Here is a 14,583-nt window from a genome sequence, read left to right on the forward strand (position 1 = left end):
TGTAGAGGGAGAGGACTGTAGAGAGGAGACGGGGAAGAGAGTGTAGAGTTGGGGCTGAGAGGGAAAGATGAAGAGGGAGAGGATGGTAAGGAGAGGAGACGGGGGAGAGAGTGTAGAGTTGGGGCTGAGAGGGAAAGATGAAGAGGGAGAGGATGGTAAGGAGAGGAAGCCAGGAGAGGGGTGAAGAGAGAGAGAAATAAAGAGAGGGGGAAGAGAGAGAGAGAAAGAGTACACTGAGGTTGAGGTGATAATATACAGTGTTCTGCTGGAGTCCTCCGCTGGTCAGGGGTTAAAGGTCAGGTGAAGGTCAAGTGAAAGAGATTGTGCGACGACCTCAGAACTGCTGCCAGTTGGTGGAACCATCAACGTTGGCGAGAGGAGACATTGAACTGCATTATGGGGGAAAAAGAGGAGAGCATTAATGGGGGGGAACAGATTAATGAAAGAAGAGAGAAAAGGATGAAAGAGAGAGGATTTTCCCCTTACTTTTCTGGGGCAGAGAAGTCTCCCCACATGTCCGAGCCGCCTGCAGGGTTGGGGTCCGGCTGCACCACAGAGTTGGAGTTACTGCTGTCCAGGTCTAACAAACAGCCTGAGAACAGAGAGACAACGATAGAATTAGGAAACTAATGTAATAGGATCTCTATGGAGACAACACACATCAAACCCTTCAATACACACCCTCTACTGCTTCCTCTACATTCATACTCTAACGACAATAGCCTTTTTTCTTGGTTAGCTCATAAAACTAAAAGAAAAAACACGCAGGGCCCCATTCAATCCTTAACCTAATTACACAGTGGCTTATAAAACATACACTTTTTCCCTTCAGTCAAATGAATTCACAGCATGGTTTGGGGAACTGTAAAAATAGTCTTCAACAATGGTAGCAAAAAGTGCTATACAGAAAAAGCAGTTACTAGGGTAACCGAACAAGATAAACAAACAGATGAATCAGAAGCAGCAATATAAAACCAGGGTTGCATTCAGGAGAACACAACGCTCTGAACGTTGCACATAGAATTGTCTTGTATGGAGCTGACATCTTCCCTGATCTACATGCCAGAGCAGATCTATACTGAACAAAAATATAAACGCAAAATGCAGCAATTTGAATGATTTTAATGAGTTACAGATCATATATGGAAATCAGTCAATTGAAATAAATAAATTAGGCCCTAATCTATGTATTTCACAAGAGAGGCCAGGAGCACAGCCATAGGTGGGCTTGGGGGGGGACATAGGCCCACCCACTTGGGAGCCAGGCCCAGCCAATCAGACAGACAGTATTTCTGATAGACAGAAATACTGCTCAATATCATGAGTTGTCCGGGTGGCTGGTCTAAGACAATCCCGCAGGTGAAGAAGCCAGATGTGGAGGTCCTGTGCTGGTGTGGTTACGCGTGGTCTGCGGTTGTGAGGCCGGTTGGACGTACTGCCAAATTCTCTAAAACAACGTTGGAGGCGGCTTATGGTAGAGAAATTAACATTAAATTCTCTGGCGACAGCTCTCGTGGACATTCCTGCAGTCAGCATGCCAATTCCACACTCCCTCAAAACTTTAGACATCTATGGCATTTTTTGTGACAAAACTGAACATTGTGTGGCCTTTTATTGTCCCCAGCACAAGGTGCACCTGTGTAATGTTATGCTGTTTAATCAGTTTCTTGATATGCCACACCTGTCAGGTGGTACGATTACAGTATCTTGGCAAAGGAGAAATGCACACTAACAGGGATGTAAACAAATTTGTGCACAAAATTTGAGAGTATTAAGCTATTTGTGCATATGAAAAATTTCTGAGATATTTTATTTCAGCTCATGAAATATGGGAACACTTTACGCATTTAATTTTTTGGTTATTATATACACTATATATATATATACACATACACAAAAGTATGTGAATATCTCTTCAAATTAGTGGATTTGGCTATGTTAGCCACACCTGTTGCTGACAGGTGTATAAAATTGAGCACACAGCCATGCAATCTCCATAGACAAACATTGACAGTAGAATGGCCTTACTGAAGAGCTCGGTGACTTTCAATGCGGCACCGTCATAAGATGCCACCTTTCCAACAAGTCAGTTTGTCAAATTGTCAAACTTCCCTGCTAGAGCTGCCCCAGTCAACTGTAAGTGCTGTTATTGTGTATGTAAAGGTGGAAACGTCTAGGAGCAACAACGGCTCAGCCGCGACGTGGTAGGCCACACAAGCTCACAGAATGTGACCGGCGAGTTCTGAAGAGCGTAGCGAGTAAAAATAGTCTGTCTTCTGTTGCAACACTCACTACCAACTTCCAAACTACCTCTGGAAGCAACATCAGCACAGGAACGATTCGTCGGGAGCTTCATGAAATAGGTTTCCATGGCCGAGCAGCCGCACACAAGCCTAAGATCACAATGCACAGTGCCAAGCGTTGGCTGGAGTGGTGTAAAGCTCACCGGCATTGGACTCTGGAGCAGTGGAAACGTCTTCTCTAGAGTGATAAATACGCTTCACCATCTGGCAGTCCGACGGACGAATCTGGCAGATGCCAGGAGAACGCATTGAGATCGGTGTGGAATAACTTGACTGGCCTGCACAGGGCCCTGACCTCAACCCCATCAAAGACCTTTGGGATGAATAGGAACGCCAATTGCGAGCTAGGCCTAATTGCAGAACATCATTGCCTGACCTCACTAATGCTCTTGTGGCTGAATGGAAGCAAGTCCTCACAGAAAGCCTTCCCAGAAGAGTGGAGGCTGTTATATCAGCAAAGGGGGGACCAACTCCATAATAATGCCCATGATTTTGGAATGAGATGTTCAGGGAGCAGGTGTCCACATAGATATGCACTCCATGACCAAATGTATCTGAACAACCAGTAGCATTACACTTCGCTGAACGTGGCCCAAAATGCTGTTCACCTACCTGTGTTACTTCCCCCTGAGAGCATGTCACTTCCTGCTGAGTATGTGTTGTTTCCTCCTGAAAATGTGTCACTACCCCCTGAAAACGAGTCACTTCCCGCAGAGAATAAGTCTCCCCCTGAGAATAAACCATCATTGTCATTGGAGGAGCTTGACATAGGGGGAGGGGCTATCTTGGAGCCTCCACCGCTAGGGGGAGGAGGGAGGAGCCCAAAGCCACCAGCGCTCTGGGGGCGGGACTTGTCTCTCTTTCTGCCTTGCTGAGAGAGGAACAGAAATAGAAAGAAAGAGAGAGGTGCGACGGGTGAGAAGGAAGGAGAGGAATAGGTGTCTGCTTGACAAAGCTTATAAACAGAACATGGGTTTGCAACATGTGCGTGCATGTTCGCTTTTTAGTTGTTAAGCGCTAACCAGATGGTACCATGGAAGGAGTATTATGGGTATGAGTTGAGGAAGTTACCCCGATATTGAGAGTGATGGTCTGTCCTTCTTTGAAACCCAGGTCCAGTTTAGGAGTGTTGTCTGGAGTTTGAGACTGCTTACTGATCTCAAGCTCCTGTTTCACCCACCTGAGAGAGAGACAGAGAGACAGATGTAGGTAGAGAGACAGAGAGACAGAGAGACAGATGTAGGTAGAGAGACAGAGAGACAGAGAGACAGATGTAGGTAGAGAGACAGAGAGACAGAGGTAGCGAGCGAGAGAGAGAGAAAGAGATATATACAGTAAACAGAGAGAAAGAATGAGAGGGAAAAGGGGACAGAGTTATTAGATATATATATGATCTGTAGATATTACATTTCAAGCATCTTTATTCTTTTGAAAAATGTTCTGTGCATAATGTTTACTCTTAATTTGTGATTGTTTATTTCACTTGCATTGGCAAGACAAAGGAGATGATTGTGGACTATAGGAAGAGGAGGACAGAGCACGCCAACATTCTCATCGACGGGGCTGCAGTGGAGCAGGTTGAGAGCTTCAAGTTCCTTGGTGTCCACATCACCAACAAACTAACATGGTCCAAGCACATCAAGACAGTCGTGAAGAGGGCACGACAAAACCAATTCCAAGACTGAAAAGATTTGACATGGGTCCCCAGATCTTCAAAAGGTTCTACAGCTGTACCATCGAGGGCATCCTGACTGGTTGCATCACTGCCTGGTATGGCAACTGCTCGGCCTCCGACCGCAAGGCACTACAGAGGGTAGTGCATACGGCCCAGTACATCACTGTGGCCAAGCTTCCTGCCATCCAGGACCTCTATACCAGGCGGTGTCAGAGGAAAGCCCTAAAAATTGTCAAAGACTCCAGCCACCCTAGTCATAGACTGTTCTCTCTGCTACCGCACAGCAAGCGGTACCAGAGCACCAAGTCTAGGTTCAAGAGGCTTCTAAACAGCTTCTACCCCCAGGCCATAAGACTCCTGAACATCTAGTCAAATGGCTACCCAGACTATTTGCAGTGCCCCTCTCACCCCCTCTTTACACCACTGCTACTCTGTTGTCATCTATGCATAGTCACTTTAATAACTCTACCTACATGTACATACTACCTCAACTAACTGGTGCCCCTGCACTTTGACTCTGTACTGGTACTGTACTGACTCTGTACTGGTACTGTCGTTGATTGTGAGGTGCTCGGTTAGGTATTACCGTTATTTTTTTTCACGGGTTCTGAAGTAGATGAGTGTCGGAACTTTGTTTGTTCCTCCGTACGTTTGTACGGGTTTTTTGTTGTTGAGGGCGTTGTCCTTTTGATTGTGCCATTCCTGTGTTGGTGGACTTTCTGATTCAACACGCTTCTCAGACATCCCTGCTCTCCTGCGCCTGACTCCTACACCTACCACCTAGACGCACGTTGTCAATGGTACACCCCTGTATATAGTCTCGCTATTGTTATTTTACTGCTGCTCTTTAATTGCTTTTACTTTTATCTCTTATTCTTATCCTTATTTTTTTAAACTGCAATGTTGGTTAGGGGCTCATAAGTAAGCATTTCACTGTAGGATCTACACCTGTTGTATTCTGTGCATGTGACTAATAAAATTTGATTTGATTTTGATTTGAATATAAACATATTTTCCATGTCAATAAAGCACCTTGGAATTGAATCGAGAGTTATAGAGTGAAACAGATGACAGGCAATTACTAATTCATGTCAGTTAGAAGTCAACATTGTAGCTCTGAGCTGCACTTGTTTGCTAATGTTATGAGTGTCATCTCTGTTGAGACAGCTGTAAGAGCAACACACTTAAAGTGGTCCTGCAGCGCCACGTTGAAGTCAAACGAGTCTCCTCTGTCCCCGAACCCGATGCCTATGAACGCACTGCGACCTGAGAAACAGAGGCCAGAAAAGAACAACAATGTAAATTACAAATCAAATCACTTGGTACACACACTGATCCTAAAACAGAGACATAGCACAGGGAGAAACAACTGATTGAGTACTCCAAATGCTGTAGTAGAATACTGTTTCATACTACACACTCAAATGATCCAAAACAAACCTTGTTATTACTGTGGTATACTACTACTACTACTACTACTACTACTACTACTACTACTACTACTACTACTATACTGAACAAAAATATGAACGCAACATGCAACAATTTCAACGATTTTATTGAGTTACAGTTCATGTAAAGAAATCAGTAAATTGAATTAAATAAATTAAGCAATAATCTATGGATTTCACATGACTGGGCAGGGGCACAGCCATGGGTTTGGCCTGGGAGGGCATAGGCCCACCCACTTGGGAGCCAAGCCCACCGACTGGGGAGCCAGGTCTAGCCAATCAGAATAAGATTTCCTTCCCCCCACAAAAGGTCACAGGAAATACTTCTCAGTTTCATCCGCTGTCCGGGTGGCAGGTGAAGAAGACAGATGTGGATGTCCTGGGCTGGCGTGGTTGAATGTGGTCTGAGGTAGTGAGTCCGGTTGGATGTCCTGGGCTGGCGTGGTTGAATGTGGTCTGAGGTGAGTCCGGAGTGAGTCTGGGGTAGTGAGTCGGGCTTGGATGTCCTGGGTCCTGGCGTGGTTGAATGTGGTCTGAGGTAGTGAGTCCTGGGCTTGGATGAGTCCGGTTGGATGTCCTGGGCTGGCGTGGTTGAATGTGGTCTGAGGTAGTGAGTCCGGTTGGATGTCCTGGGCTGGCGTGGTTGAATGTGGTCTGAAAGTCCGGTTGGATGTCCTGGGCTGGCGTGGTTGAAAAGTGATGTTGGATGTCCTGGGCTGGCTTTGAATGGTAGAGATGTCCTGGGCTGGCGTGGTTGATGTGGTCTGAAAGTCCGGTTGGATGTCCTGGGCTGGCGTGGTTGATGTGGTCTGAGGTAATTTGGATGTCCTGGGCTGGCGTGGTTGAATGTGGTCTGAGCTTGGATGTCCTGGGCTGGCGTGGTTGAATGACATTCCTGGGCTGGCGTGGTTGAATGTCTGAGGTAGTGAGTCCGGTTGGATGTCCTGGGCTGGCGTGGTTGAGTGGTCTGCAGTCCGGTTGGATGTCCTGGGCTGGCGTCTGAAAACTCCTGGGCTGGCGTGGTTGAATGACATGTACTGTGGCATTGTGTTGTGTGACAAAACTGAACATTTTAGAGTGGCCTTTTTTTGTCACCCGCACAAGATGCACCTGTGTAATGACGATGCTGTTTAATCAGCTTCTTGATATGCCACACCTATAAGGTAGATGGATTATCTTGGGAAAGGAGAAATGCTCACTACAAGGAATGTAAACAAATATGTGCACATTTATTTTGTGAAATAAGTTTTTGGGCGTATGGAACATCTCTGGGATCTTTTATTTCAGCTCATGAAACATGGGAACAAAACTTTACATGTTGCGTTTATATTTTTGTTCAGTATAATAACTGCTAATAGAAAATGTGGGGAAGTAGTGTGTGATACTTCTTTCTAATTTAGCCAGATGGTGACTAGTGATGACAACCAACAACACACCACTCTCATCCTGGATCCGAAGCACAAAGTAACGACTGGAGTCACTGACGGTTTCTATGGCGATGCCAGGGTACTCGTCCACTGGTGCCTGTGCAAACAGCTCCCCTGCAGAGATGGAGGGAAATTAGAACTCAGGCATTATAACTAATGGTTCCAGTCAAGAGTCAGAGGGCAAGGTGGAGAAGTTAACATAGTCCTTTCAGATCAACAAGAAGTGCCCAGGGGACAATTTGGAATTGGGCACGATGATCTTTTGACTAGAAGTGCCTTGAGGTAGGCTAGGGGCTAGGGTAGGAGTCCCCAATTACATTCAGCAGTGGGACAATTCTTCCTTGAGCGGATGCTCGGAACATAGTTATAAATAATTTGCACACTGCAAATTGACCGCAAGAAACAGATATAGTATTTGACAAAAACAGAATAATTTCAAACCTTGATTACATTGGGATACGATCACATATGCCTCTCTATTTATGCGTGAGAATACTTGGGAACAGATTTCCTACATTAAAATGACTTTGATCTTTTCCTGGTGATTTTACAGTCTTTTATGTCCATGAACAAAAATGATTATTTGTAAAGATTTGGCCTCACCAGAGATCTTGTCCTCCAGTTTGATGAAAGCCACTTTTCCCCGAGCCGTCACTCTCATACGGCCTGTCCAATCAGGGGCGTCCAGCTTCCAATCCGCAGCCCTGAGGGCGACACAGACAGCCAATCAGAGATGAGACTGACTGTATAGGTGTGTGTGTGTGAGAAAGAGGGAGACCATGTTGATAGCCAACCACCACACTTTGATACTGAAATGAGATTGTCTGGGCTGGTGACTGGGCTGGCAGTTCACCAGACCTGGGGTGGAATACCCCCTCATTATTATTACTCACTACATCACACAACAGACTCAGCTTTGTGCGTGGTCATGGCGCGTTACTGGTGGTCAGCCAATCAGCTCCCAGGAGACAGATACAGTATGGAGCGCTGTCCAGTCAGCATGGAGACGTTAAAACACCAGCCAATGAACAAATGGGTAAACACAATATAGTCACATTGCCAAACATAGACTGTACCCTAACAGGACTGAAGTCAGCAATATATCCTTTAACGAACCCTGGTCAGAAAGTAATAGGATAGGCGACAACGGAGAAAATGCCCAGATGATCCTCAAAGGGAGTAAAAATCTCACCTAATCCTCTGGACCTTTAAATACCGTAGTATCTGCTATAGCCTTTCATTCAACATTCGCCCCAAAGAAGAGTGCAGTCAAAGCGCATTTTATAAAACGGGGACACGACACAGTCACGTTTTCGCACTGAAAACAGGATTCCGTGTCATTCATTGTCAAATACCGAAAGGTGGACATCAATAATGACAGGTGTATTCTCCCGATCCATCACACTACGCACAACTTTGACATCTGGTGGTAGACTATTCCTCCCCAACCAGTTTGCCTAGTAAACCACCTTAGAAAAAGCTATTGAGTACTGCAAAGGCAACAGAGACGAGCATTATAGCCTTTATATGGGCTATGCATTGCCTTGATGTGGGGACAAGAGCTTTGCCTACGGGGAGGTTGATATATCGCCGCATCAACAATGGATGCTGGAGTCAGACCAGGGCAAGGTCACCGGTTGATGGTGACGGAACCGTGTCTCTTACCTGACTCCCCGGTTCGATGCCCGCGGCGGGATTCGGTAAACGTTGACGTCAGGTTTCACACACAGGATCGACTCGTATTCGCCCTCGGTCGCCATCTTGACTTTAATTCAATCGGTGTGTAGTGATCGTGCACGTTAACGGATGCGAGACCGTAATACACTGTGTATTTGCGCACATGAAGCGTTCACATCCATTTCTAATGTCATTTATCCAGATTAATCAACCATTGTCAGTGATAGTTTAGGGATCATTGTAATCAATTAGCCTACGTTTTATTTGGTTGTTTATCGTTGGCTATGTGAGAGATAAAGAGCTGGTCAAATGTAAATAGAGGACAGGATAATGTCAACACAAAACGACTCGATCACAGTTGGAGGGAATGATTTAATGGATGTGTTACAAGACAGTAATAATGCTACAAAAGGTAAAAATGTAAATCCCATGGATTAAATAACAGTATATAAACACATTATTGAGTTGTACAGTTGACCTATTTCAGTTATTATTATTTACTTTACCGTGATAGATTAAAGTGACATTTACAGTATAACACTGACACCAGTGGGAGGAGCAGAAATAATATACAGTGCCTTGCAAAAGTATTCTGCCCCCTTGAACTTTGCGATCTTTTGCCACATGTGAACAGCAGTTTTCAGTTCTTTCCACAGATTCTCGATTGGATTCAGGTCTGGACTTTGACTTGGCCATTCTAACACCTGGATATGTTTATTTTTGAACCATTCCATTGTAGATTTTGTTTTATGTTTTGGATCATTGTCTTGTTGGAAGACAAATCTCCGTCCCAGTCTCAGGTCTTTTGCAGACTCCATCAGGTTTTCTTCCAGAATGGTCCTGTATTTGGCTCCATCCATCTTCCCATCAATTTTAACCATCTTCCCTGTCCCTGCTGAAGAAAAGCAGGCCCAAACCATGCTGCCACCACCATGTTTGACAGTGGGGATGGTGTGTTCAGGGTGATGAGCTGTGTTGCTTTTACGCTAAACATAACATTTTGCATTGTTGCCAAAAAGTTCAATTTTGGTTTAATCTGACCAGAGCACCTTCTTCCACATGTTTGGTGTGTCTCACAGGTGGCTTGTGGCAAACTTTAAACGACACTTTTTATGGATATCTTTAAGAAATGGCTTTCTTCTTGCCACTCTTCCATAAAGGCCAGATTTGTGCAATATACGACTGATTGTTGTTCTATGGACAGAGTCTCCCACCTCAGCTGTAGATCTCTGCAGTTCATCCAGAGTGATCATGGGCCTCTTGGCTGCATCTCTGACCAGTCTTCTCCTTGTATGAGCTGAAAGTTTAGAGGGACGGCCAGGTCTTGGTAGATTTGCAGTGGTCTGATACTCCTTCCATTTCAATATTATCGCTTGCACAGTGCTCCTTGGGATGTTTAAAGCTTGGGAAATCTTTTTGTATCCAAATCCGGCTTTAAACTTCTTCACAACAGTATCTCGGACCTGCCTGGTGTGTTCCTTGTTCTTCATGATGCTCTCTGCGCTTTTAACAGACCTCTGAGACTATCTCAGTGCAGGTGCATTTATACGGAGACATGATTACACACAGGTGGATTGTATTTATCATCATTAGTCATTTAGGTCAACATTGGATCATTCAGAGATCCTCACTGAACTTCTGGAGAGAGTTTGCTGCACTGAAAGTAAAGGGGCTGAATAATTTTGCACGCCCTATTTTTCAGTTTTTGATTTGTTAAAAAAGTTTGAAATATCCAATAAATGTCGTTCCACTTCATGATTGCGTCCCACTTGTTGTTGATTCTTCACAAAAAATACAGTTTTATATCTTTGTTTGAAGCCTGAAATGTGGCAAAAGGTCGCAAAGTTCAAGGGGGCCGAATACTTTCGCAACGCACTGTAGCTCCATATCAGCGAATATGACAGGGATAGAGGTGAATCACAGTCCAAGTAGCTCGAAAGCATCTCCCCAATCTTCTGCCTCACCAGGCTGAAAAACAAATCAGTAAATATTATTAGCCTACTAACTCAAGGGTACAGTGTGTGTGCATGTGAGTTCTGATGCAGTCCGTCCCAGGCCTTAAACACACGCTGTCTGCAAGCTACAAAGGTCTGCCAACAGTAGACAACAGTAGAAATAGTCTACAGTGAAGAGACAGAATTATAATGAGAGACGTACTCACACACCCACCCACACACTCACACACACCCTCTCTACCTTCATAGTTCATGACAGTGATCTGCACCCTGGCTCTCTGCAGCATGCGGAGACCCTCTCTCGCACTGCTGTCCTCCTGGAGACGTAGATCCTGAGGCGGAGGTTGGGGGTCTGGCTGAGGAACTGGGCCAGCCTGTAGGAGCAGTCTGAGCAGGGGGACCAGGAACAGAACCAGGTGACTGAGTAACACAGTCCCACACTGTCTGGAGCTCCATAACCCCACAGGCAGGGACACAGGGCGCCTGCTTCCAGGAGGAGCAGGAACAGCAGCTGGGGGGTGGAAGGAAAGAGCATGATGGAGGTGTGTGAGAAAGGGAGAGGGGTGAGGAATGAGGGAGAGATAGTGATGGAAATAGGGGAGGAAGAGAGAGGGATGAGGGAGAGGGAGTGATGGAGGTAGGTGAGGAATGAGGGAGTGATGGAGATAGGTGAGGAAGGTAGACAGGTGAGGAATGAGGGAGAGAGTGATGGATGTAGTTGAGGAAGAGAGAGAGCGAGAGAGAGAGAGAGAGGTGGGGGGAATGACTGAGGGAGGAAGATGTAGATAGAGAGAAAGGAGATGTAATGCATGGATAGAGAGTGATGAAGACAGGGGAAGGAAATAAAGAAAATGGGAGAGATATGAAATATATATCTCCTCTCCTCTCCTCTCCTTTCCCTACTCTCTCCCCTCCCTCTTCTCCCTACTCCCTCTCCTCTCCTCTCCTCTCCTCTCCTCTCCTCTCCTCTCCTCTCCTCTCCTCCCTCTCCTCTCCTCTCCTCTCCTCTCCTCTCCCTACTCTCCCCTCGCTCTTCTCCCTACTCCTCTCCTCTCCTTTCCCTACTCTCTCACCTCCCTCTTTTCCCTACTCCCTCCCTCTCCTCTCCTCTCCTCTCCTCTCCTCTCCTCTCCTCTCCTCTCCTCTCCTCTCCTCTCTCCTCTCCTCTCCTCTCCTCTCCTCTCCTCTCCTCTCCTCTCCTCTCCTCTCCTCCCCTACTCCTCTCCTCTCCCTCTTTCTCCCTCTCCTTCCCTCCCTCCCCTCCCTCCCCCTCTCCCTCTCTCTCTCTCTCTCTCTCTCTCTCCTCTCCTCTCCTCTCTCTCCTCTCCCTCCTCTCCTCTCCTCTCCTCTCCTCTCCCTCACCTCAACATGACAGCCGGACCGGTTGCGCAGGTTTCCAAAGTCGAAGGAGAGGGAGTTTGGTCCCACCCGCCTCTTGACCACGATGCACAGGTAGGTTTCGTGTCGGCCCTTGGCCCAGCGCATGTTCTTATAGTGGTAGATAAACTTCTTCTGGGCCAACAGAACACAGACACAGAAAGTAGGTTTTCACTGAAATAAGTAGTAGAGATGAATGCTACATCTATTTTTATACACAAACTGAGGCAGGCCTATGGTGAAAAGGTGAATGGTTATAGCCACTACTATTGCTTTTCCCTCCTCTGCCCCTGCAGTGTCTTCTCTGGTGTGGAAACCCCATATATTCTGGTTATGAGGACTGCACTAACTACTCAACACTTTCCTCTTCTTCTTTCACAAAACCACAGGTTTGGTTAACCGTCTGTCAATGAACTGGTGTCTAACAAACTGGCCCTGGTTCTCAGTCTCAGTTTGAATCAGACAGCTTTCAGTGAAACTAGCGAAAGCTATTCAATACATTGTTGTCATCACCGAAACTTCTGATTGTGCTGCATAAGAGAAAGATGACAGGAGTGGTTTCATAAAGCATCATCAATAATTAATAGGACAGCAATCACCAATTGGTAGGGATTAGTTTTTAAAATGTACTACACCATGCATCAGTTGATCCCATCATGTGATATTATATCATATACCTTTTCTCAACTCATTAAACAATGAATACAAAAAAACAGATGTTCATTTTACTCACCTGTCAAATTTGTTGATAATTTCAGAAGCCTAATTTGTCTCACACAGTCAATCAGGTGAGAGCGAGTGGTGTGATGAGTGTGGGGGGAGGAGGGAAGGGAAGGAAGGGCGAGGGTAGATATATATATATATATATATATATATATATATATATATACACATATATATATATATACCCCTATATGCTCAGTCAAACAGCTTGTGTAGAGAGTTGCTCTGGTTGGATGGAGAGATTCTTCAAAACAAGAATAGGGGAGGGGTGACAGCAGTACCAAAGCTAGAACAGGGTCGTAAAGATACAGTATACTACAGGACATTGTTATTCAGCAAACAACGATGTAGGCCCACAAACTGTCAAACTAGATAAGAAATACTAGTTATATTAGATAGATGCAGTCCGTGAGTTGATTATGACTAATAGTAAACTGAACAAAAATAGAAACGCAACATGCAATAATTTCAAAGACTTTACTGAGTTACAGTTCATGTATGTAAATCAGTCAATTGAAATGAATTCATTAGGCCCTAATCTATGGATTTCACCACTGGGAAAACAGATATGCATCTATTGGTCACAGATACCTTAAAATAAACGTCAGGGCGTGGATCAGAAAACCAGTCAGTATCTGGTGTGACCACCATTTGCCTCATGCAGCGCAATCACATCTCCTTCACATAGAATTTATCAGGCTGTTAATTGTAGCCTGTGGAATGTTGTCCCACTCCTCTTCAATGACTGTGTGAAGTTGCTGGATATGGGCGGGAACTGGAACACGCTGTCGTACACGTTGATCCAGAGCATCCCTGGAAGAACTGGGACATTTTCAGCTTCCAGGAAATGGATACAGATCCTTGTGACATGGGGTTGTGCATTATCATGCTGAAACCTGAGGTGATGGTGGCGGATGAGTGGCATGACAATGGGCCTCAGGATCTCATCCCAGTATCTCTGTGCATTCAAATTGTCTTCGATAAAATGCAAGTGTGTTTGTTGTCCGTAGGTTATGCCTGTCCATACTATAACCCCACCGCCACCATGGGGCACTCTGTTCACAACGTTGACATCAGCCAACCGCTCACCCACACAACGCCATACAATGAATACAAAAATGAATACGCTGCCTGCCATCTGCCCGGTACAGTTGAAACCGGCACTTTTCCGTGAAGAGCACACTTCTCCAGCGTACCAGGGGCCATCGAAGGTGAGCATTTGCCCACTGAAGTCAGTTACGACACCGAACTGCAGTCAGGTCAAGACCTTGGGGAGGACACCGAGCACGCAGATGAGCTTCCCTGAGATGGTTTCTGAAAATTCTTTGTTTTGCAAACCCACAGTTTCATCTGTGGCATTATGTTGTGTGACAAAACGGAAAATTTTAGAGTGGCCTTTTATTGTCCCCAGCACAAGGTGCACCTGTGTAATGATCATGCTGTTTAATCAGCTTCTTGATATGATATGCCACACCTGTCAAGTGGATGGATTATCTTGGCAAATGAGAAATCCTCACTAACAGGGATGTGAAAAAATTGGTGCACAACAATTGAGAGAAATAAGCTTTTTGTGCAAATGGAACATTTCTAAGATCTTTTATTTCAGCTCATGAAACATGGGACCAACACTTTACATGTTGCATTTATGTTTTTGTTCAGTATAGTTATACTACATAGATATAGTCCATGAGTTGATTATGACTAATTAGAGAACCACAAGAAACAAATCCGTTTCACAATGCAGGAAACACAAAGTAATTATAGTGACCACACATGAGTCCAGGAGTGTTTGACGTGAATTGTAACCTTTTGATTTTCTCACATACGTCAGTAAACTCAGCCAAATGGGTGGAAATTTCCAAAGGGGCTTCGCTTGCTCCCCCAGCCAGTCACCCAACCCTCCAGCCAGTCACCCAGCCAGTCACCCAACCCTCCACTCTGGTTTTCCCAGATCATAAAAAATGAAAACTTCCAGATACCTTCTCGCCTTGATGC

At 45.3% G+C, this 14,583-nt stretch overlaps 2 protein-coding genes across 2 annotated transcripts; both read right to left on the reverse strand.

Moving 5' to 3' along the window:
• Positions 1-167: 167 nt before the first annotated feature.
• On the reverse strand, positions 168-8,657 carry LOC112237112 (adaptin ear-binding coat-associated protein 1). The gene is made up of 8 exons (XM_042308386.1): positions 8,522-8,657; positions 7,460-7,560; positions 6,866-6,970; positions 5,163-5,244; positions 3,375-3,483; positions 2,916-3,174; positions 487-592; positions 168-389 (listed from the first exon to the last, which is right to left on the reverse strand). Exons 1-8 carry the CDS (start codon positions 8,614-8,616, stop codon positions 335-337), a joined length of 912 nt encoding a protein of 303 aa, XP_042164320.1. The 5' UTR covers positions 8,617-8,657; the 3' UTR covers positions 168-334.
• A 1,882-nt stretch (positions 8,658-10,539) lies between these two features.
• LOC112237113 (single-stranded DNA cytosine deaminase-like) lies at positions 10,540-12,015 on the reverse strand (the record flags this gene model as incomplete). Its single annotated transcript, XM_042306437.1, is given in 5 exon segments — positions 10,540-10,635; positions 10,637-10,653; positions 10,730-10,807; positions 10,810-10,999; positions 11,851-12,015. Coding segments are annotated over 5 exon segments (546 nt in total), but the record flags the coding sequence as incomplete, so codon positions are not given.
• Between the last annotated feature and the right edge of the window lie 2,568 nt (positions 12,016-14,583).

This window comes from Oncorhynchus tshawytscha, linkage group LG03 (genome assembly GCF_018296145.1).
Source record: "Oncorhynchus tshawytscha isolate Ot180627B linkage group LG03, Otsh_v2.0, whole genome shotgun sequence".
Lineage (NCBI taxonomy): Eukaryota > Metazoa > Chordata > Actinopteri > Salmoniformes > Salmonidae > Oncorhynchus > Oncorhynchus tshawytscha.